Below are 25,124 nucleotides of genomic sequence, written 5' to 3'. Positions count from 1 at the left end.
AAAGGTATTAATATAATCAAACTGCTGGAAAAAATGTGATAAAAGGAAAAATCTCTAAAACTTGTAAAAAAAAGCATGTAGAGAAAAAAACACACATTACACACAGAGAAACAAAAATAAGAATAACCTCACACGTCATTACACACTACATTATGGCATGAAGCGGTACAGTATAGAAGGCAGGTTGTATTAACTTGAAGAGCAAATGGTTAAAAACATAAGAGGCAAAGCTAACATGACAAAAGTGGAGGTAAAAATGGAATGATTAAAAATACTGAAACTATGAAAAACAATCAATCATGATATCTGATTACAATGGAATGCTACATAGCAATGAAAAAGAATGAACAACTGCTTACACATTAACATGGGTATCTTAGTATACTGAATAAAAAAAAGGAAATTACTAAAAAATATTTCACTTTTAAAAAGTTCAATGACATGTAAAACTAAACAATATGGTTTGGAATTACATGCTAATATGGTAAAACTATAAAGGAGCAAGAGTATGATAAAATTTAAGAGTGTTACTCTAAAGGGAGAGGGGAAAAGCACATAGGAGTTTCAAAAATAATGAAAAACATTCTATTTCTTAAACTAGATTAATGTTTTATTATTATCCTTCAGAACTTAGTTAAAAAATAACTTTTAAATCCATTCAAAATTTTATAAATCACAAATAAAATTAACCTTAAAACCTTTCATTGGCTCTGGAATAGACATCTCCATTTGGAAACAGTATCTGTGTCTAGAGATTCCTTTTCCCTTTGTGATCTTTCCCTGTTAATTACTATTTCCATCAGTAACGGCAATGTCATACAATTCTTTCAGAAGAAATGATCGCAAATATACTAAGTGTGGGACTTCCCTGGCGGCACGGTGGTTAAGAATTCGCCTGCCAATGCAGGGGACAGGGGTTCAAGCCCTGGTCCAGGAAGATCCCACATGCCGCAGAGCAACTAAGCCTGTGCGCCACAACTACTGAGCCTGCGCTCTAGAGCCCGCGAGCCACTACTGAGCCTGTGTGCCACAACTACTGAAGCCCGTGTGCCTTGAGCCCATGCTCCGCAACAAGAGAAGCCACTGCAGTGAGAAGCCTGTGCACTGCAGCAAAGAGCAGCCCCCGCTCGCCACAACCAGAGAAAGCCCATGCACAGCAACAAAGACCCGATGCAGCCAAAAGTAAGTAAATAAGTAAATAAATAAAATATTAAGAAATTTTAAAAAATATATATATATATATATATACACTAAGTGAAAACTGCGTGATCCAAACCAGTGTACAGAGTTGTGTTATTTCTATAAAAGGAGAAAACCAAAAGAATACATGTAATCATTTGTGACGAGACAGAAGTTACCTAAAAGAATACATTTAGATGAGGTATCACCTAACACCAGTCAGAATGGCCATCATCAAAAGACCTAGAAACGATAAATGCTGGAGAGGATGTGAAGGAAACCCTTCACACTGTTGGTGGGAATGTAAATTGGTACAGCCACTATGGAGAACAATATGGGGGTTCCTCAAAAAACTAAAAACAGAACTACCATATGACCCAGCAATACCACTCCTGGGCACATAGCTGGAGAAACCCATAATTCAAAAAGATACATGCACCCCAATGTTCACTGCAGCACTATTTACAATAGCCAGGACACGGAAGCAACCTAAATGTCCATCAACAGAGGAATGGATAAAGAAGATGTGGTACACGTATACAATGGAATATTACTTAACCATAAAAAGGAACAAAATAGTGCCACTTACACAGACATGCATAGACCTAGAGACTGTCATACAGAGTGAAGTAAGTCAGAAAAACAAATATATAATATTGCTTTATGTGGAATCTAGAAAAATGGTACAGATGAACTTATTGGCAAAGCAGAAACAAAGACATGGATGTAGAGAACAAACTTAGGGATACCAAGGTGGGGAGGGAGGGTGGGATGAATTGGGAGATTGGGATTGACATATATACACTACTGTGTATAAACTAGATAACTAATGAGAACCTACTGTATAGCACAGGGAACTCTACTCAATGCTCTGTGGTGACCTAAACGGGAAGGAAATCTAAAAAAGAGGGGATATATGTATACGTATAACTGATTCACTTTACTGTACAGCAGAAACTAACACAACAGTGTAAAGCAACTATACTCCAATAAAAATTAAGAAAAAAAAAAGACTACATTTAGAAACTAGGGAGGGAAAACAGATGGCTGGGAGATAGGGAATGGAGGAACACTTTTTACTATTATCCTTCTATTCTTCTAAATTGTACTTTGTGATAATACTCCAAAAAAAATTAGAAAAATAAATTTTTATACTAAGGCTGTCAAAAACTATATATTTCAAGTAATTTCACATGAAGAGGCCAACTTAAATATGGCAAATTTTATCCAAAATAAAACTGAAATCTTCACTTAAGAACTTCAAAAACTAAAACCAAAACTTTCAGATTTTTCCTAATGTATGTCTTAACATTTCAAAGACAGCAACCTTGAAGTTTAATACATGTTCTTGCCAAATGTACACTCAGAAATATAACTGATCACATTTTCATGACAATTGTGTCTTGGCTTTACACAGATAATTTAATTGTCAGAGAAAGATTAATGGAGTTGTCCAAGTTACCAAACTAGACACTAACAAATCTATGCCGGGAATCTGGGGCCCACTTATCCCCATACAATGGTTTTTCCAATACAGCATGATACAGTTTAAAAACATTAGAAACAGTCTGTCCTACAGAACAACTACCAATACTACTGTTGGCAAAACTAAACTTCCCAATGTAGTTTTTTTTTTTTTTTTTTTTTTTGCGGTACGTGGGCCTCTCACTGTTGTGGCCTCTCCCATTGCGGAGCACAGGCTCCGGACGCACAGGCTCAACGGCCATGGCTCACGGGCCTAGCCATTCCGCAGCATGTGAGATCTTCCCAGACCGGGGCACAAACCCGTGTCCCCTGCATCGGCTGGTGGACTCTCAACCACTGCGCCACCAAGGGAAGCCCCCCCACTGTAGTATTCAAGGCCTCAATCTCAGTCTTTCTTAGCTCTCTTCACTTACTATGGATTAATATAAAATTTCAGATATTAAATAATTAGGTTGGTTACCCAATTCATTATTTTTCACTTTTTAAAATCCACTAATTTTTTTTTTTTTTTTTTTTTTTTTGCGGTACGTGGCCCTCTCACTGTTGTGGCCTCTGCCGCTGCGGAGCACAGGCTTCGGACGCGCAGGCCCAGCGGCCATGGCTCACGGGCCCAGCCGCTCCGCGGCATGTGGGATCTTCCCGGACCGGGGCACGAACCCCTGTCCCCTGCATCGGCAGGCGGACTCTCAACCACTGCGCCACCAGGGAAGCCAAAAATCCACTAATTTTTGAGAGCCTATATATGTTCATATATATAGGCACCAGGGTAATAAAAAGAACAAAGTGTCATTGGCATGACTTAAGTATTGTGATCAGAGTCAAACAAAACCATGAGAGAAATGTGTTAAACATCTACAAAAGGTACAGCCCTAAGGGACAGGAAGAAAATGAAGAGTATTCAGGAACAGAATGAAAGAAGTAGTAAATAGATCAGTTGATTTTAATAACATCAATTGGTATCGCAACAAAATAGATGTAGGTTCTAGAGACTACCTTGTTGAGAACACTGACAAAGCAGTTTTAAAAAAAAAAAAAAAAAAAAAAGGCTTATGGCCTAGCAATTAGGAGTTACAAGAAAAGAATATAGTCAGTGTCCTAACCAAAAACCTTCTGAATCATTAAAAAAAAACTGGCCAGCAGAGAACATAACCTCAGAATTTGCAAGGTTCAAACCACAATTATTTGGGATGACACAATGACATTCCTACTGGGCAAGTACCTTTCCAATGCAAAAAAACAAACTGAAGAAATAAACAGAAATTAACTAATAGATACATGTTTTTAGAGACTCAAATCCTTAGTATTAAGTTAGGATGTTTTTACATATTTGTAACACAGAAGACAATTTTGACTATTAGGGTAAAAGATCAGCCCTGTAATTCCAATTTAAAACATACCAATAATTAATTTAGACTTGTGGTTTTAATTTGAATTTCACTACAAACAGTACCGAAACTTAAAGATATTAAGATTTATCATACTTATATAAATTTATTAGATATTTAAGATTTACTGTAACATTTGTGAAGGTTTGTCAAAAAACTGAACTACTTGACGAATAGTGAATATATTAAGTTATTTAAACAGTTTTAAAGTTTTAAATAGTTTGTAAAAGGAATAAAATATAATCAAAGTCTCCCTTTAAATTTACTATATTTATCTAAAAAATAAGATTTGTAAGTTGAACTTAAAAATTTAAGGAGAAATTAGGGTTTAAAATTTAACTCTGCTAAACTATATACTAATTCTTAAAACCAAAGGAAATGCCGAATAATCTTTTCTGATTAGAAAAACCCACCTTCAGGATACCAAATCCTACCCTAACTCTTATTCATCCTTCAATACCTAAGTCAAATTCTTCCTTTTCTATGAAGCCTTTCCTCTTTTCCATAGATGGATCCATCCTTTCTTCCCTATGCTAGACAAGAGAAAATAAATTTGTCTCTATCGTTCAAACTGCTAATTTATTCTATTGTATTGGCATAACTTATAATGAAAATACTCTTTTAGAAACATAAATCTTCTATCCAAGGATCACAAGCACTTTCAGAACATGGATTGTGTTTTATACTACTCTGAATCTCTGAAAGTATCTTACACAAGGCAACCCTAACATACAGCAACTGTTGGTGGTTGATTAACTGAATTCTAATAATTATGAGTTTCTTTTAAAATGGACAATTACCTCTGTTACGTCCCAATGGTGTAAAAATTGATCCAAGTCAGTAAGGTAAAGCAGCACAGGGGAAAGCTGTGTCTGGATGACATGAGGAACTCCTCGAAGGCTCTGAAGCCAAGTCAGCTCCTCTTTTGAAAACCCTAATTTGGGTATAAAGAAAGCCAATAAATAAATAAATCACAAGGCAAGTGACTTTTATTTTTTTTTTTTTGCGGTACGCGGGCCTCTCACTGTTGTGGCCTCTCCCATTGTGGAGCACAGGCTCCGGACGCACAGGCTCAGCAGCCATGGCTCACGGGCCTAGCCGCTCCGCGGCATGTGGGATCTTCCCGGACCGGGGCACAAACCCGTGTCCCCTGCATCGGCAGGCAGACTCTCAACCACTGCGCCACCAGGGAAGCCTGTGACATTCTTTATTAATTTTTTAAAAACAGATGACGTGTATCTTCAAGTTAAATTCTTCTTTAAGCTACCTTGTCTCCTCTGAATTTCTGTATTTCATGTGTAGTATTTTTAAAATAAAATGCTAGCAATGTAATGTAATGTAGTAAAATTCATATAATTATGTTCACAAAGGATGTAACCTGACTCAATCTGTAATATAGCAAGAAACAGGTTTTACCCCTAATATTGGGGGCATTACCACCTTTACTTAAATAAAGGTGCCTGTGAAAGGCATCATCGTTCTAATTAATGGTAGGTTTAAAAAAGCTATTGAACAAGTAAAATAATATACTCATTCATACATATACCAAACTCTATATTCTCTTACATAATAGCCCTTCAAATGTTTTAAAACTACTCCATCCCTCCTAAGTCTTTTTTTTCGATAATGCAGTTCCTTCAACCATACCTTACATAATAAAATTTCTGATTCTCTTACCACCTCTATTACACTTGGCCTGACCTATACAGACAACGTGCCAAAGTCCCTCCTGAAAGATAACTCTTGGAATGATCAGAATACTTTCAATGTGGTCTGACCCTAGCTACCTGCTTTGATGTTTTCAGATAACTATATTTCCGTGAACACGCCCTAGAGAGTCATCATCTAGTTTGGAAGCCACACCGCACTACTGATTCCTAATGAGTTTCCTAAAACCACTAAACCTTTTGACCAGTACTACTATTAAAACATAAAGCCTTCACCTCCATCGCAAATGTGTACATCCAAAACTATCAAATAAACGTGTAGGAGTCTACTTTTATCTTTTACATAATATTTATCTTGCTTATCAGAACCTGTCAAGATTTTTTTGGATTCTGACTTAACATATTAAGTCTCCAAATTTCAAGTCTTCAGAAAATTTCAAAGATTCTCATCTTCATCATCCAAGTACAAAACAAAAATACTGAGACAGTACATCATTTAAAACAATAGTAATAATACTTAGAAATCGAACTTATAACATTTCTAGACTCATTTTACTAATTTTGCTTTGAGGTCAATGGAATGCAAAAAATGGCTAATTGAAATCTGATACCCTTCCTATCATGTTAAACATTTCAAACATGTTTAAAATGGATATTCTGTTCATCAACTTTTTCAAGTATGCAATGGGGTTCAAAACTTAGAGCCAAACAGGTATGAGAGTAAATCTCAGAAGAATCTTCATACTAGGCTTTTTTCCTTTCCTTAACTCGGCAGATCAATGTGGTTACCTGTAAGTGTTGAAAATAAGAAGCTGAAATAGTCCACATCACTCATCAACCAGTCTTTAACTGAAGACTTCCATCCAGAAAATGATGATCTATAATAAACAATGGGAGAACTATTACGAGAAGTGACCACTTGAAGACTCAAGAATAAAGCACAGTATATATAACCATTTTTCTTTATTGAAAACAAGTCTAATTTAATATTTTAAACAAAATCCACAGTACGTATTAACTTTATATATAAGGGTTCAAGTACCACAATATGGAAAATGTAACTTCTAACTTATTTATATTTATGTAAAGTTTCACTGAAAAGCATAATTGGTCCACAAATATACAAACTTAAAAAATTTTCCACACCACTTGAAAATCAGACTCAAGGAGCCAAGATAAAGTTTTCCTTTTCAGTAGTACATTCAGCTGCTATGTATTTACTGCTTGATTTTTATAAAGTCTTACCTTGCTTACATAAATGAGTTAAGTTTAAACAAGTTCCTGCTTCCTACCTAAGCAAAAGTATCTTAATTAGGCAAAGAATACTTCAATTTAAAGCCACTCTAAGATAACTATGTGTTCCTATTCTTTTCAAAGTTGTAACTAGGTCTACTTCACAATATTGTGGCTGAAGTACTGGTAGGGGACTCCAGGGAAGAGCTAAATGTACAGCAGCTTCTCATTAAATGAGGATTAGTTGGTTCCTGCTATAAGATCAGTTTCCAGTGACTCCTTTAAAAACTCTCTTCAAGGTAAGTCTAAGAAGGAATAGAGCAAATGTCAACCATGGATATAGCAAAAAAAAAAAAAAAAAAAAAAAAAGCTGAGAATGATCAGATCCAACAAGCTGAGATTACTAATTTTTATCACAGAAATCTGAATAAATGTCACACAAAATTAGGAATTTCTAATTCAACTAAAAGCACTAAAAATTTTTTACCTATGAAATAATTGTATTTATTAACATTCTTAAAAGTTGGGGAGTTAAAAATAATGGAAACACTCTTCTGATTATCATTCTCACAATAAGCAAAGGGCTATGGAGGGAATATCGCAAGCTAAGAGTCTATATCAGAGATGCTCAGTGGAAAGGAGTACAAAATGATGATTAGAAAACAAACTAATATCCTCTTGAACCCAGTGAAAAATGTGCCATCCAGTGGCTAAAGGGGGTAGGAAATCCATTTAAGAGTCTAGTTTGGACAAAAGACAAGCAATATATCACGCTAATTAAAACTATGATGAATATATATACTATCCAAGCCAGAACACTTCTGAGAGTAAAAGGGGATGCTATTACTAAACATGCTGGGACAAAAGAAGTAAACTAGAACTGTTCCTGGCAGTCCAGCTCACATATTCACCCTACTTAAAAACCAAGCCAGGGGCTTCCCTGGTGGCGCAGTGGTTCAGAGTCCGCCTGCCGATGCAGGGGACACGGGTTCGTGCCCCGGTCTGGGAAGATCCCACATGCCGCAGAGCGGCTAGGCCCGTGAGCCATGGCCGCTGAGCCTGCATGTCTGGAGCCTGTGCTCCGTAACGGGAGGGGCCCGCGTACCGAAAAAAAAAAAAAAAAAAAAAACCAAGCCAAATTTCTCAATCCAAGAACTTCTCCCTTCTCTGATATTTTTATCTAACAGTGTACATTACCTTTCCACATTTACGTCTTATGTTCCCCAACCCAGCTGTAAATAAACTAGGAGCAGAGAGGATAAGGAATTAGTAAAGGCCAGTAGAACAACACAGATGGGGGAAAAAAATCAAACTCAAAAAGCTCTAAGTAGATGGTAAAAAAGGTAGGAGCAGGAATTCTAAGTACACTTTTTAAAAGATAAAATGAAGACCAATGGTTTTTTAGCTGATGAGTTTTTCACACATGGAACACACGGATATTCTTTGCTGGTAACCTGCTCTTAAAGTCTCTCAGATAGAGACAGCAGAGCAACAGAACAGTACCTGAAGTGAACTAGATCTCACAGTCCAATTAATGTAACATGAAAAACAGAAATTAAAGGAACATTTCAGGAAAATTAATCTGGCAACAATGCACAAAACAGATGGGACTAAGAAGCAAGACTACTTGCTGTAATAGTACAGGTGGGAGATAATGAAAAAGCTGGCTAGTTTATAGTCATGATCAGGGACAGAAAGGGATATTTTGAAGAGAAAACTAAACATATGGAATAACCCAGGTTATTTCTAAGGAAATATTCTTAAATTCTTAAATTCTAAATCTAGGAAAAGTGATACAATAATAATGCCACTGGCCTGAGAAAGTTGAAAAGTTCCAATTTCGTTTTATTTTTTAAGAGAGATTAATTTGAATAGGAACAATACATCTATAGAAAGAGAAGTCTACTAACAGACTCTGTGCAAATACTAAAAAGCAAAATTTAACTTAGTGGACTTTTAACTACAATGACATTCTGCTCTTAATAATTATAAACCCCTATGACCAGTATTTGTAAATTAATAGATTTTCTCAACACTCACCACAAATCCACAAAAAGTAAAAAAACTTTTGAAAAAATCCTTGACAAAAGTTACTAAGCATAAGTCAATCATAACTGATAAAGATATTAAATATAGCTTCCAAAGAGAATCAATTTCAAGAAGTGTTCAAAAGGTGCTTTTAAATGAATGTTAAAACAGAACCTCCAATAGTTATATCAAAGGAACAGTGCCCTCCACTGGAAGTTTTATTAACTTGAAACCACTTAAGTTATAAGAAAAGAAATAATATTTCTTTAAAGGCCTAGCATTAAGTGCTGCACTAGACAAAGAGCAGGGCTTTGTTTTTTTTGTTTTGTTTTTTAATTTCTAAGAAAGGAAAACATGGGAAACTTGTTTAGAGTACTTCAAATTAAGACCAAGTCTTTCTTTAATGCACATGAACACAGAAATAAACCTTGAATTTTCACACACAAACAACACATTGCAAACAGCTCTCTTTTGCTAAAAGGAAATGTTATCAGTTATGAAGCACATTCTAGGTGACAACACTCAAACATATGTCCTATACTGGTATGAAGAGACTGGCAAACAAAGCTAAAGAAAATCTACTAATAACGTGAGCTACTCCTACTGAACTGGGATGGGGATCTGTACAAGAAGCCACAAGGAAGCTAGTCTTTAAATTTTCAGTTCTGCCTAAAACCGTATCAGACCCTGTCCATAGGCCACAATTATTAACAAATATTGCTGAATACTAAAGTACCATACCTGATACAGACATGGAATTTTTAAGAATATTCTGAACACTCGCAATACGAAACACTATTAGTTGTAAGACCTTTCAGAGTAAAATGGTACAGTCACTATGGAAAACAGTATGGCAGTTCCTTGAAAAATTAAACAGATTACCATATGATCTGGCAATTCCACTTCTGGGTATATAGCCAAAAGAATTAAAAGGAGTCAAACAGGTATCTGTACACCAGTGTTCACAGCAGCATTATTCACCATAGCCAAAGGGTAGAAACAACCAAGAGTCCATCAACAGATGAATAAACAAAATGTGGTATAATGGAATACAATGGAATATTGAATATTCAGACTTAAAAAAGGAAACCGTGAAACATGCTACAATATGGATGAACCCTGAAAAGTTACACTGAGTGAAATAAGCAAAACACAAAAGGAAAATATTGTATGATTCCATTTATATGAGGTTACCTAAAATAATCAAAATCATGAAGATAAAATAGTGGTAAACGGGGGCTGGGGGAAGGGGAAATGATTAGTACAGAGTTTCAGTTTGGGACGATGAAAAGTTCTGGAGATGAATAGTGGTGCTGGTTGCACAACAATATGAATGTACTTAATGCCACTGAACAGTTTTAACTGTATACCTAAAACTGGTTAAAATGGTAAGTTTTATGTTATGTATATTTTGCCACACACACACACACACACACACACACACACAGATATTTCAAGTGATTCCTTGTCTGAGTCTACAAACTTATTTATTTCGTCAGCTCCATTAAATTCTGAGCTCCCTTCCAGAAAGGAAGGTCTGTACTGCCATTTCGTAACACCAAAGGTTTTAAGCACAGTACTCTCACCTGCCACTGAACCCCTTACTGCATACTTTTTTTTTTTTAACATCTTTATTGGGGTATAATTGCTTTACAATGGTGTGTTAGTTTCTGCTTTATAACAAAGTGAATCAGTTATACATATACATATGTTCCCATATCTCTCCCCTCTTGCGTCTCCCTCCCTCCCCCCTCCCTATCCCACCCCTCTAGGCGGTCCCAAAGCACCGAGCTGATCTCCCTGTGCTATGCGGCTGCTTCCCACTAGCTAGCTACCTTACGTTTGGTAGTGTATATATGTCCATGCCTCTCTCTCGCTTTGTCACAGCTCACCCTTCCCCCTCCCCATATCCTCAAGTCCGTTCTCCAGTAGGTCTGTGTCTTTATTCCTGTCTTACCCCTAGGTTCTTCATGACATTTTTTTTTTCTTAAATTCCATATATATGTGTTAGCATACGGTATTTGTCTTTCTCTTTCTGACTTACTTCACTCTGTATGACAGACTCTAGGTCTATCCACCTCATTACAAATAGCTCAATTTTGTTTCTTTTTATGGCTGAGTAATATTCCATTGTATATATGTGCCACATCTTCTTTATCCATTCATCCGATGATGGACACTTAGGTTGTTTCCATCTCCGGGCTATTGTAAATAGAGCTGCAATGAACATTTTGGTACATGACTCTTTCTGAATTATGGTTTTCTCAGGGTACATGCCCAGTAGTGGGATTGCTGGGTCATATGGTAGTTCTATTTGTAGTTTTTTAAGGAACCTCCATACTGTTCTCCATAGTGGCTGTACCAATTCACATTCCCACCAGCAGTGCAAGAGTGTTCCCTTTTCTCCACACCCTCTCCAGCATTTATTGTTTCTAGATTTTTTGATGATGGCCATTCTGACTGGTGTGAGATGATATCTCACTGTAGTTTTGATTTGCATTTCTCTAATGATTAATGATGTTGAGCATTCTTTCATGTGTTTGTTGGCAGTCTGTATATCTTCTTTGGAGAAATGTCTATTTAGGTCTTCTGCCCATTTTTGGATTGGGTTGTTTGTTTTTTTGTTATTGAGCTGCATGAGCTGCTTGTAAATTAATCCTTTGTCAGTTGCTTCATTTGCAAATATTTTCTCCCATTCTGAGGGTAGTCTTTTGGTCTTGTTTATGGTTTCTTACTGCATGCTTTTGATAATTTTAACCCTTGTTCCAATCCTCCTACACAAGTCACTAAACAAATAATGTGAAACAGTCTTACTCTAGTGAACTTCCTCTAATAATAGTATCGACAGTTTTAACTGTTGCATTAAGAGCAAATGAAGGGAGGAGCAGTATTTTAAAAAACCTCTATAGTTCATGAATTGCCAGTAAAAGGACAGAGGGTGGGGGGGAAGATTATACACTTAAAATACAGCTCACTTGAGCATGCTACCTCATGTGCAGTATCCCGATAAGCATGGCAGCCAAACTTGAACTGAGTCTTCCCATAATACAGCAACGACTTAACCGAGAAAGCAAATCAGCAGGCAGACTGGGTAGAAAATATACAAGCTGGACCAAAAGCTGTTGAGACTCTGCTGGGAGAACCACCACAGTGCCTTCTTGTGGATCTAGTGGGGTAAGAAGATAAGTTAAACTAAAAAAGATATACAAACCAGAGTTAATAAAGCAGATTAAGTGATTATTTTCACTGTGTTATGTTGAATTCTAATACATCAATTACATGGAAAAAAGTTTTTTCACAAAGCATGTATGTATGGCTTAAGGTACTGTCTAGAGTAAAACACTGAATACATCATTATTTAAAGATATGTTTAACACTCTATTAATTTCATAACATTCAAATGTGTTATCTGAAATAAAAACTATGATGTGGTTAACGGGATTGGAGACAAAGCGAAACGGTAAAAAACAAGCACTTCTGCCAAACAGTGATAATTATATATCGACTTAAAGCCAAAGACCTATCTGTGTATACACATACACACGACCCCACATATGAGCAATACCAAAAAATACAGATTTTAAAATATTACCCACAAAAGGTGGAAACAAACCAATGTCTATCACCTAATGAATGGATAAATATAAGTGGTATATCCACACAATGGAGTACTACTCAACATTAAAAAGAAATAAAGTACTGATATATGCTATAACATAGGTGAATCCTAAAAACAGTATATTAAGTGAAAGAAGCCAGACTCAAAGGACCCATATTGTATAATTCCATCTATAAAAAATGTCCAGAATAAGCAAATACACAGAGACAGAAAAGAAGATTAGTGGTTGCAGGAGGTGGGGAAGGATAAAGTAGGGAGGGACTTACTAATGGTACAGTTTCTTTTTGGGGTGATAAAAATATTCTGGAATTAGATAATGAACACTATTGCACAATCATGGGACTATGTTAAAAAATCAAAGAATTGTACATTGTAAAATGGCAAATTTTACGGTATATGAATTATATCCCAATAATAAATATAAATTATATATATGTATATATCCTAGTATGCTTTATTGATATTTTTGCTTAAAAAAATGAAAGTTTCAGTGATGAATAAAAAAAGTTATTAATAGATGAAAGTCATACAAGATATCCATTATGGTTAAGTAAGTAAAATTTGCCACCAAAGCTTCAAAGGAATTTTATAAAAATACCTGATCAGTTTTGAATTTGTGAATAACATGTGGCTTAAAAGACAATTTAAGGGGCTTCCCTGGTGGCGCAGTGGTTAAGAATCCGCCTGCCAATGCAGGGGACACGGGTTCAATCCCTGGTCTGGGAAGATCCCACATGCTGCGGAGCAACTAAGCCCGTGCGCCACAACTACTGAGCCTGCACTCTAGAGCCCACGAGCCACAACTACTGAGCCCGAGTGCCACAACTACTAAAGCCTGCATGCCTACAGCCCACGCTCTGCAACAAGAGAAGCCACCACAATGAGAAGCCCGCGCACCACAACGAAGAGTAACCCCTACTCGCTGCAACTAGAGAAAGCCCGCACACAGCAACAGAGATCCAAAGCAGACAAAAATACATAAATTTTAAAAAAAGAATGCAAGACGCATCTATAACCATTAATTTCTAGAACTATTCTAATAGATAATACTACTGAAAATGAATTTACTGTTTGATGTTTTGTTAATTTTCCCATGGTATAATTAATTTATAATAATTTAAAGGAAAAGCAAACCTAAAGAGCTCCCCCTTTGAAACGTCTTTCCTAAATTGGGGTAGACCAATTATTACTTACATAGTTAAACAAAACTCTTACCATAGATTCGGAGAGCAGTAACTTGTAAACTTTTTAGTAATTCTTTATTTGCTCGTGCTGCAGCGGTATGGATAATGTCAATAAGCTGTGTTGAGAGCTCAGGGTTTCGGGAGCCAAGATGAGCAAGTTGCAATGGTAAACCAGCCAACCAACGGGATAACACTTTACTACGATACCTAAGGTCAAGGAAAAACGAAATAAAGTGTAATTTTCAAAGACAATGGAAATTAATTTAAACAAAGAATATTTTTAACTTAAAACACCACACAAAGTGACAAATCATTTACCAATAACACCACATTTACTTATTTAAACATGTGAGAGCCTACAAGATGGCCAGCATCATTTATTTAGCTATAGCAGTTTCTAAAGTTTTACCCACTATATTAAAAGTTCATGTGATTTGCGGCAGTATGTAAACTGTATTTTTATCTTAAAGGACACAGACACTACTTAACTCTTCGTGAACTATTTATACTAGTTAGCGTTAATTATTACACTACATTAAGTCATTGATGCATTCAGTGTAGGGTGCCCCCACATTAAATGACTTCAAACTTGTGTTATTTCATATATCATTTCTTTTATATACTTGCTAATGCTCTAATGTCTCCTTACTCAGGTAACAGCAATCACTTTCGCTGTCCCCCTTAGTGACTTAACTAAGCATGACCTTCATAGTCAGACAGACCTGAACTTAAGTCTCAGTTCCACTGCCCTTAGTTGCATGACACTCACCAGATTATTTAACCTAAGAATCCGTTTCCTTCTGTTAAGACAGAAGCCAATAGTACCTACACTTCAAATATGAGTATTGAGAGATTAAGAAAAGCACCTGACTTACAGTAAAGACTCAAATACGTTCTAACAACCACCTATGTATCCTGAATCTCTACGTTCCACCCAAACACCTCTTCCTGACTATCCCAAATAAACCTCAAACTCACCATATCAAAAACCTGATTCCTTAGTTCTATTCTTTGTGTTGTCTATTTCAGCTGGTAGCACCAAACTAAGCCAGAAACCTTCTCATCTTTTACTGCCCTCATTTTTTAAAAATCTACTGAAATATTTTTAGCATACAGTATTATATGTTAGTTTCAGGTATATACTACATAATAATTTGACATATGCATACATTACAAATGATCACCATGATAAGTCACCATTTGTCCCCATACGAAGTTATTACAGTATTATTATTCCTTTTGCTATATATTACATCCCCATGGCTTATTTACTTTATAACTAAGTCTGTAGCTCTTAATCCCCTTCACCCATTTCACACCTCCTCTTCTACTGCCCTCATTCTTATACCGTATGTCTCAAATATGTCACTAAGGACCAGCGGTTAAACCTCCATAATTTTTATGGGAGGCAAAAGAAAAGGCTGAGGCTGCTACAGGTTGTTCCAACTGCCCTTTAGCTGTTAAGTGGACAAGTGGAAATATATGCTCAAAGAGACTTTTATCTGCTCAGTTATGCATACAAAGATTACTGGCACTATTATGTATGCTTCTTTATAAAATTAAATTTCTTCTCTTTTCTTAAATGCAACCAAATAGGATATAAAGAGTGAATTTCTCCAAAGATTTAATCACCCCATCTAGTCTATTATTTAAAAAGACTACAAAATAACTTGGTGAGAAAAAGAAAGGTAAAATAACAAAGGAAACTTTACCTGACTCTGTAAGATCTCAGTTCTTCTTTTTGATAGATTTTACTGAAAAACTTCAGTAACAGAGTCCGAACTGGAAGGAGAAGGCCTCTCTGCTGATACAGTGTATAAACTGCCTTAATAAGAGACTCCGTAGCCTCTAAAAAAAAGAAAAAAACTGCATATGATTCAAAAATGTTTCTTCAACAGCCCCCTAATTCTAAAAAGCACAAAAGTACTTTACTTTGCTCCTATGACAAAGCAGACCTTAGACACAAACTGATGACTACTGTCAAAATCCTACAGTAACAGCCTGACTAATACGAAAGTCAAACCAACCAGAGACTACAGAGTAAATTTTCCTAAGAGACAACAAACCTAGGCAGGGATGACAAAAACCAGACTAGAAAGGTGGATAAGCTGGAAACCAAACAGGAAAGCTCTGTTTCTGAATGAAAAGAATTAGTAAGTCACACTAAAAACTGACTTAATGCAACATAACTTCAAGCTACAAGAAAGGTAAAAAGATAAGCAGGATTCATCAATTTCTAGTCAAATTACATCAGAAGAGAGTATTTCTTCATCATTAGACTCACTGTCATTTCATCTTAATAACACCTACCTCCTTTCACTCCAACTCTGTAATCTAGTAGAAATCCTACCAATTAACTTCAGAGTGGACCTACTCACTGAGAAAGGGATGCTCTGAGCCATAAACGATTTCAGTGTTCAAGTAGATATTCCTTTATAATTATGCTAGCTACCTTTCGTGGCTTGAATGTAAATAACTTGACTACGTGAAATGTTTGAAAGTCATTAACTCAAAGCTAGACTCTAAATAGCATGCATAAGAGCTCCTCTTATATAACGACAAAGCAGTAACACCTACCTCTGTTTGGTTGTATCTGCATTAACCTCCATGAGACCCCAAGCAATCTGTTCAGCTGCTTACTATTTAGCCTAAAGCCATCTTCAAGGGTCTCTGTTACAAATTTCCTTATCATTTCTATCCAATTGGAATCCTTCTGCAAAGTTGAGGCATTTGCCAGGGAGACCATGATATCAGACAGTGTTAAATTCAGTAAGAGATGATCTACATTATTGGAGAGAATCGTGCAATGCTTGATGCTAAAAACAAACAAAGACACACACATCTCTAAGTGTTATATCTACCATGCCTGCTTCACTTAGAATACTTAAAATAATCAGTGGGTCAAAAAATGTTCCTCCTAGGATAAACTGCCAAGAAGTCGGGAATATAAAGCCACTGTTTTGTAAATAAACCATTCATTATGAAATCAGGCTTGTTAAGACACAAAGAATGCATATTGTTCAGTTCATTACCCAAGCTGCTATTCACACAAAAAGTAACATTGCCTGGTAATCCTAGATGTAACTTGGAGGTAAGAAGACTTGAAAACCTCAACACACTTGGAAGATTTTCTTTAAGCAGATACTTATATTAGGATGGAGGTCACAGTAGACCTTGATTTTGCTTCTAACTCAGTTTGACTTAACAGAAACACTAATTTCTCCCAGCCACAATTTCCTTATGTGTGAAATAGGAGACTGGTCCAGATAAGCACTATTCTGAAACGACTTTATTTTATGACTCACATATTAAAATCACTTTTTTCTAGCCAAATAAAACACATTTCTTTCAAAGCTTCAAAGAAATTTCAAAAAAAAAAACTTTAAATAGAATATCTTAACAAAATTTGCAACTTAGGATATAAATACTTATTTCAGGCTACAATGTATTCAACAGCAGAGTCTACTTATTTTCATGTTCAGAAACATGTACAGTTGATTAAAGTTTTTAAAAACCTCAAACTAACTTATTTTAAAAGAAAAAGTTAATCCTGGATTAGGCATGCAAGGACATAGTAGTAAGGAACCACAAATACATGGGAAGGAAAATTTTAAAAATCTGGTGCTATCAGGGGATCAAATGTAGGGCTAGGAATGACAAATGAGCCTAAAAAGGTAAAATGGGACCAGATAACAAAGAGTTGAAGGCTAAGGACACTGAAATCAATTCTGCAGGCACAGGAGTAACATGGTTGAAAAGTTGTTTCAGGTGGATAATTCTGCAGATGGAGAAGAAAAAAATCAGAGTTACAAGACTCTAAACAAAGAAGCAGTTGTATGTCTATTTGAGCAATACAGGCAAGACACGACAAGTGCAAGAACCAATGTTGGTACAGATTGGGAGAAAGGGGGACATTTAGGAAGAATAAAAATTAGCTGGATTTGAAGTCTGCTTAAATGTATACATGTATGTGAGTTTTGGGATGATGAGGATTGGAAGAATCGAGGGTTCTAGCACTGCTGACTGGGAAATGGAGATGAAGTAGCAGAGAGGAGCAAATATCCAGAAAATAAATTCTACCTTTAACATGTTGAGCTTAAAGTGTCTCTGGTATAAATCCAGGCAGAGATGGCCATCAAACAACTCAATGTATAAGTCTGACACTGGAGGGAAGAGTCTGAGCTATTCAAATAGAAATTACCCACATGACCACTCCTAACTACAAAAGAAGTTGGGAAATCTAGTTTTTATTTTGTGTAGTCATATGCCCAGCTAAAACCTGGAAATTCCATCACTAAGAGAGGGGAGAATGAATGAAAGCTGAGACAGACAACTAGCAATCTATACCACAAACCCAAAATTACTAGTAGGTTCTCTTTGGCAAACTGCTCAGCGCCCAAAACCAAGGCACATTTTACACTAACTAGACCACACAAAAACTCAATTGCGACATTTCTTCAACAAATGTAGAGCTTTCCAAGATCTACCTAAGTTTATCTCAAGCAACATAATCTATTACTGTCTGGAAGGTCTCAGTCAACACTGCAAACTTGGGAGAATTCATCCTGCTCCTCCAATAATTTATACCAAATTTTAAAGTCTAAAAATAAGCCGACCACCAATTCTATAAGGGAGGCAGGCCGCTAGGGAAACTCTCATTTTCAATGACACAGCAGGTAATTAGAACTAATCCCCTTCCTGAAAATAACTTTTAAAAGCTGGATGAAATAGTTTTTAACAACTCAAAAGCATTCAAGAGCTAACAAGATAATGAACACTTACTGGGTCCCCAAATCTAAAATAAAGCAAGACCTGAGGGCAACTGCCAATTCCAAAGAAAAGGCTGGAAAAATGAAGTAACCTTTTAGAGGCCTCACAGGGAAAAGTCAAACAAAGCCCAGGGCCTGCCAAACATGGGGACTTTCATATATTACCCCTACTTCAAGCTGGACCCTTAAGGGTCTCCCTTCCAGGGTAAAGGTGAACTGGAAGTAAAAACAGCTCTTACATAAAACTTAATCCCAGTTTTGCATCATCTCAGCAGCCAAAGTAACAATTTTTCCCCAACTAGATCTGTAGAGTCAACGCAATTCCAATCAAAATCCCAGCAAGTTATTTTGTAGTTACCGACAAAGTGATTCTAAAGTTTATACAGAAACGCAAAAACCTAGACTACCCAAGACTGAAGCAGAACAAAGTTGGAGGACTCATACTACTCAATTTCAAGACTTACTATACAACTACAGTAATCAAGACAGCATGGTATTGGTGAAAGAACAGATAAATATAGGTTAATGGAAGAGCTCTAAAATAGGCCTACAAAGTATAGTCAACTGATGATCTTAGACAAAGGAGCAGAAGCAACCCAATGGAGAAAGGATAGTCTTTTCAACAAATGATGCTGGAATAACTGCACAGAAAGTCTAAAACTGAAAAATAAAAACAGAAAATAAATTCAACAAATATATGTTTGAATACAACTGAACAAAACTAAAAAATTAAAACCTGGAAGATATGAGATAAAGACAAGAGAAATAGGTAAAAAATTCAGCAATCAGGTCTAACATACATTCAGTTAGAGTCTTTAAAGGAAAGGAGAAAAATGGCACTACAGCAATTTCTCATCTGTGGTCTATTAAATGTGCAATAGCATCACGCTTTAAAAAAATGTACATACCTTAATTTAAAAATACTTTATTGGTAAAAAATGCTAACCACCATCTGAGGCTTCAGTGAGTCACAGTAGTAACATCAAAGATCAGTGATCACAGATCACTATAACAAATATAATAATGAAGAAGTTAAAAATATTCCAAGAATTACCAAAATGTGACAGAGAGACATGAATGAAGTGTGCAAATGCTGTTAGAAAAATGACGCCAACATACTTGCTCAATGCAGGGTTGCCGCAAACCTTCAATTTATAAAAAATTATGCACTATCTGCCAAGGGCAAAGAAGCAAAACAAGCTTGTACGATACATTCAACAAATTTCTTTTTACTAAGTAACCTTTTATACTGTTCCAGATGATCTTTCCTTTTAGCCTTAACAAACATTTCTGTTCAATTACAGGAAGCCCAGATTTCTTCTATAGATGAAACTGCAAGTCAATTTCCTTTTGATTTCTGCTTAAGTACAGTTAACCCTTGAACAACATGGATCTGAACTGTGTGGGACCACCTATACACAGATTTTTTTCAATAAATACGAACTACAGTTACTACACAATCCCCAGTTGGTTGAATATGAGGATGTGGAACCAAGGATATGAAGGGTTGACTGTAAAGTTCTCTGCGGATTTTCCACTGCACAAAGGGGTCAGCACCCCAACCCCAGAGCTGTTCAAGGGTCGACTGTACTCAATTCCTACTGCACTGTCTTTCTCTGGGGCTTATTCTATCCTCGGGTTCCCACGAAGAATCTGTTAGTGCATTTTCCTAAAATGTAATCATTCACATACTGTATGAACTATTATTTACCCACTATGTTTAATATAGCTCACTTTTCAAAAACAAGTATTTCGGGCTTCCCTGTGGCGCAGTGGTTGAGGATCTGCCTGCCAATGCAGGGGACACGGGTTCGAGCCCTGGTCTGGGAAGATCCCACATGCCACAGACCAACTAGGCCCATGAGCCACAACTACTGAGCCTGCATGTCTGGAGCCTGGGCTCCGCAACAAGAGAGGCCGCAACAGTGAGAGGCCCGCGCACCGCGATGAAGAGTGGTCCCCGCTCGCCGCAACTAGAGAAAGCCCTCGCACAGAAACAAAGACCCAACACAGCCAAAGATTAATTAATTTTTTAAAAAATAATAAAAAAGTATTTCTAAAAGAAACTTTCTATCACTACCATAAAGAGAAAATCAGCCTCTCCCAATACACTTTGCAATAGATCCCAACCACCCAACCACCACTTAGTTAATCTCAACTTGCTAAATCAAAGCAATCCCTCTGAAAAAATAAATTTATTTTCCCAGCACACTGGAAAATCTTCCCAACTATTAGGCTACTCTAGTCAGCAGTGAACTTTTCCCTCTCACAAGCTGATTCATAAGGCAAATAACAGACTTAGCTGTTATCTGTTCCCAGCACATATGCGAATTACCTGATTAGAATAATCACCGTATAAATTAATAAAGGATGAGTACAAGAAGAAAGCTTTCTTAAAGACCACTCAACTACAATGAATTTTAAAAATGTCACTATTTTCAGTAACGCCAAAGTTATAACCTTTGATACACACAAAAGAACTGAAAGCAGGGATTGGAACAGCTATTTGGAGACCAATATTCATAGCAGCATAATTCACAACAGCCAAAAGGTAGAAACCACCCACATGTCCATTGACAGATGAATAGATAATATATGATATATATACATACAATGGAAGATGATTTAGCCTTAAAATGTAATGAAAACGTGGAAGCAACCAAGAGGTTCTTCAATAAGTGAATGGATAAACACATCCATATAACGGAATATTATTTAGCACTAAAAAGAAATGAGCTATCAAACCATGAAAAAAACATGGGGGAAGGTAGGATGAATAGGCAAAGCACAGAGGATTTTTAGGACAGTGAAAATATCATGTACGATACTATAATGGCAGGTACGTGTCATTACACATTTGTCAAAACTCACAGCATGTACAATACCAATAGTGAACCCTAACATAAACTATGGACTTTGAGTGTTAATGTGTCAACACAGGTTCATAGATTACAACACATATGTAACTGTGGGGTGGGACGCCAACAATGAGGGAGGCTATGCAACTGTGGGGGCAGGAGTAGTACAGTATATGAGAACTTTATTCTTTCTGTTCAATTTTACTATGAATCTAAAACTGCTCTAAAAAATAAACTCCATTTAAAAAAAAAAAGGAATGAAATGCTAGTAGTGCTACAACATGAATAAACCTTGAGATATCATGGTAAGAGAAATTAAGCCAGACACAAAACAATATTGTATGCTTCTACTGATATGAGGCACCTAAAAAAGTCAAATTAATAGAAGCAAAAAAGTAGAAGAGTGGTTCCCAGGAGCTGGGGGAAGGGGAGCATGGGGAGTTACTGCTTAACGTGTACTGAGTTTCAGTTTGGGAACATGAAAAAGTTCTAGAGATGGATGGTGGTGGTGGTTGTACAACAATGGGAATGCATTTAATGCCACTCAACTATACAATTAAAAATGGTTAAAATGCTAAATTTTACGTTATATATATTTTACCACAATAATAATAAACAACATCCTTTGTAACGCTGCATTTCCACCTAAGATTTAAAAAATTTAGACATCATGTCAAATATTAACTGGGAGTACATGAGTAAGTATGAAGACCACTGGCCTAGACCATTGTTGGCTCCCCTAACTTTAACTCATGTTGCCCTCCACAGGCTATCTGCTAAATATTCAATGCACTACCTTATGGAAGTATTTTGGCCAACTCAATACAGTAGCAGCCTGTGCTCCCTAAAAACAAACCACTGGGGAAATTTACGAAGAATAAATTATACTGCCAATTCACTTTTGTTAAAAATTCCACAATTTCACCACCTCAGCCTCTTCATACCTTTTTTTCACCTTTTATATCTTGGCACAAACCACTTCATCAGGACAGCGTTCCCTAGGACTCTATTCCCCCCCCCCACTCCCCATGAAAGACCAGCTTCTTATCATATACTCTTATATTACCCTACATTCTTTTTCACTGATCTTATCACAGTCACTGAAAAGAATCATAGAAATAAAGTCTCCCTCACTAGACTGTACTCCATGAGAACTGGCCTACCTATCTCCTTTTCCACTAAATGCTCAGCACCTGGTATAGTAACTGCCTTAAACATTTTAAGTGTCCAGTAAAGTGAATGACAGTATACCAATATACTCTTGAATAATTTACTTACATTTAATGGTCTACCAAATTCCAAACATTCTAACCATTATTCAATCTCATTTTGATGAAAATTATATCTGAAACCTCTTACTGGACAAAATATATACACACACAATTCAAGAGTTCAAGGATATTCTAAAGCTTATCCACACACCTGATTAAAAACTTTTGCTTTAGTAAGAAAATTGTAACTGGAGGAAACAAACCCTAACAACCTACTTGCTCAAGAAAGTATCTCCCTATTTGATTCTCTGTCCCCTCCAACTCCAGAAACTCTAAATTAATATTCCTAAAACATGGTTTTGATCCAACCAATAGTCTTCAATGCCAAAAGGATCAAGGATGAAAGATAAAGGAAGTTCAGAGACAAGAAATGACTTTCAGCATCAAGGCTAGTCAAGAGCAGAAACCAGATTTCACCCAGATCGGTCCCATGTTCATTACCTAACCCTACAGCTTTCTCATATGCTATCTCCTCCAGTTAGTGTAATCTCTCCTCCCTTGCTTCACTTCTACCTGCTAAAATCATATCCATGCTCAAATACTACCCTCTAACACAGCTTTGTCTGTTTATCCTAACAAGGATGTTTCTTCCTATGAATTCCTACAGCACTTAATTGTCAAGTTCTAATGACACTTACATACGCCTTGTGTTAAATATGTAAATTCACTTATTCTCCTGCAAGTTACTGAGCTATTGTTTCTCAGCTTCAAAACCACCCTTCTACACTCTGCTTTGTGATCCTGGAACTGAGCCACATTTTTTCCTTTACAGCTGGCTTCTTGTTAGGCTCTGCCAATAAGGGAGTACTAGAGACTGGAAAGCTGTAAGAGGAAAATGGGACACTTTCCTTTCTGTTTGCTTCCTAGTCCTACTTTTGCTTCCCTTTGCCACCAGTGCAATCCAACAACTCTTCTAGAAGCCAGCAGCAGTTCATTCTAGTAGCCACAGTTGGTTCCACTTTGTGGTTTTTCTGACACAGAACCAGCATCATCATGCCCCTAGAAACACCAGCACCAGCCAGCCAGAACCCCTGTTGCCAAATCCTGGACCCCTGCCCCACAGGGCCGCTCTTGTGATCTCAAAGACATTAGCACCAGCTGAGCACCAACCCCTTCCTAGAGGTCTGAGCTTTGGCTCCAGACAGGCTTTCCTCCAAACTTCTTCCCCTCTTCTCTTTGTTCTCCCAATCTAGAGGCAGTAGCCGCTTCCTGTAGGCGCTACCTCCACAATACCTGACTGTTCCCTTTCGTCTTTCCACTTCTTTAATACCTAGTTAAAAACTGTTTGTAGGGCTTCCCTGGTGGCGCAGTGGTTGAGAGTCCGCCTGTGGATGCAGGGGACACGGGTTCGTGCCCCGGTCCGGGAAGATCCCACATGCCGCGGAGCCTGCGCATCCGGAGCCTGTGCTCCGCAATGGGAGAGGCCACAACAGTGAGAGGCCCGCATACCGCAAAAAAAAAAACTGTTTGTATTAAATTCTCTGTTAAAATCACTGGTGTGATTTCCATCTTCTGACTAGACCATGACACACTCTTTTATCAATTTTAAGACTTTGTACCGATTTTAGCAATTTATGAAATCACTTAAGAGAACAAGGAGTATACCTTAAGACATCTGATAATCTGTCATAATACTTTGCAACCAAAATAATTAGTGAATGAATGAAAAGTTCATCTGCCTACAATAGACTTATCTCTAGACTTATCACTTCTGAGCATATCCTCTGAACTCTGTTCCATGAGCCTGATTCTCCACATAGTTTCTTTCTTTTGATAAATTTAAGAACCTTCTGACAGACTTCAAGATCCCTTCAAGTGTTTGCTCATGGTGGGGAACTGCACCTTTTGTGTTCTAGCTTGTATCTGTTTGTCAATTTTTTTTTTTAAAAACCTGTAGATTTTTTTTTTAATTTCTTTATCTTACTTATTTTTGGCTGTGTTGGCTCTTCGTTGCTGTGCGCAGGCTTTCTCTAGATGCAGCGAGCAGGAGCTACTCTTCATTGCGGTGCGCGGGCTTTTTATTACAGTGGCTTCTCTTGTTGCAGAGCATGGGCTCTAGGTGCGCGCGCTTCAGTAGTTGCGGCTCGCAGGCTCTAGAGCACAGGCTCAGTGGTTGTGGCGCACGGGCTTAGTTGCTCTGCGGCATGTGGGACCTTCCCAGAGCAGGGCTCAAACCCCTGTCCCCTGCATTGGCACGCAGATTCTTAACCACTGCGCCACCAGGGAAGCCCTGCTTGTCAAATTTTATTAGACAATTTGTTTTTACATTTATCTGCTCTCACTTGAGGTAAACATTTTAAATAACTTCCAGGCTTACATTTTTTTTTAAACTCCATCTTCTAATCCATAAATTTTTTTTAGAAAAGAGATATATTCTTCTCCAATCATCCCTCTTCCTTCTGGATACTGATATTAGTTTCATTACCAGTTTCCTCATGTACAAATG

The 25,124-nt window shown here is 37.0% G+C and overlaps 1 protein-coding gene across 4 annotated transcripts in view; it reads right to left on the bottom strand.

Annotated features, from left to right (window-relative positions):
- Positions 1 to 25,124, bottom strand: part of TEX10 (testis expressed 10) — a 56,229-nt gene that overhangs the window by 19,271 nt on the left and 11,834 nt on the right. For all 4 annotated transcript variants that reach the window (XM_027105366.1, XM_027105367.1, XM_027105368.1 and 1 more), the window contains 6 exons: positions 16,358 to 16,596; positions 15,493 to 15,628; positions 13,812 to 13,987; positions 11,966 to 12,143; positions 6,506 to 6,594; positions 4,850 to 4,983 (listed from right to left, as the gene is read on the bottom strand). In XM_027105366.1, coding sequence (XP_026961167.1) covers positions 4,850 to 4,983; positions 6,506 to 6,594; positions 11,966 to 12,143; positions 13,812 to 13,987; positions 15,493 to 15,628; positions 16,358 to 16,596 — 952 coding nt within the window. The remainder of the gene's footprint in view (positions 1 to 4,849; positions 4,984 to 6,505; positions 6,595 to 11,965; positions 12,144 to 13,811; positions 13,988 to 15,492; positions 15,629 to 16,357; positions 16,597 to 25,124) is intronic.

This window comes from Aethalodelphis obliquidens, unplaced genomic scaffold, assembly GCF_003676395.1.
Source record: "Aethalodelphis obliquidens isolate GAN/ISIS:26980383/991018 unplaced genomic scaffold, ASM367639v1 scaffold7, whole genome shotgun sequence".
Lineage (NCBI taxonomy): Eukaryota > Metazoa > Chordata > Mammalia > Artiodactyla > Delphinidae > Aethalodelphis > Aethalodelphis obliquidens.
This window is presented reverse-complemented; position numbering and strand designations above follow the sequence as displayed.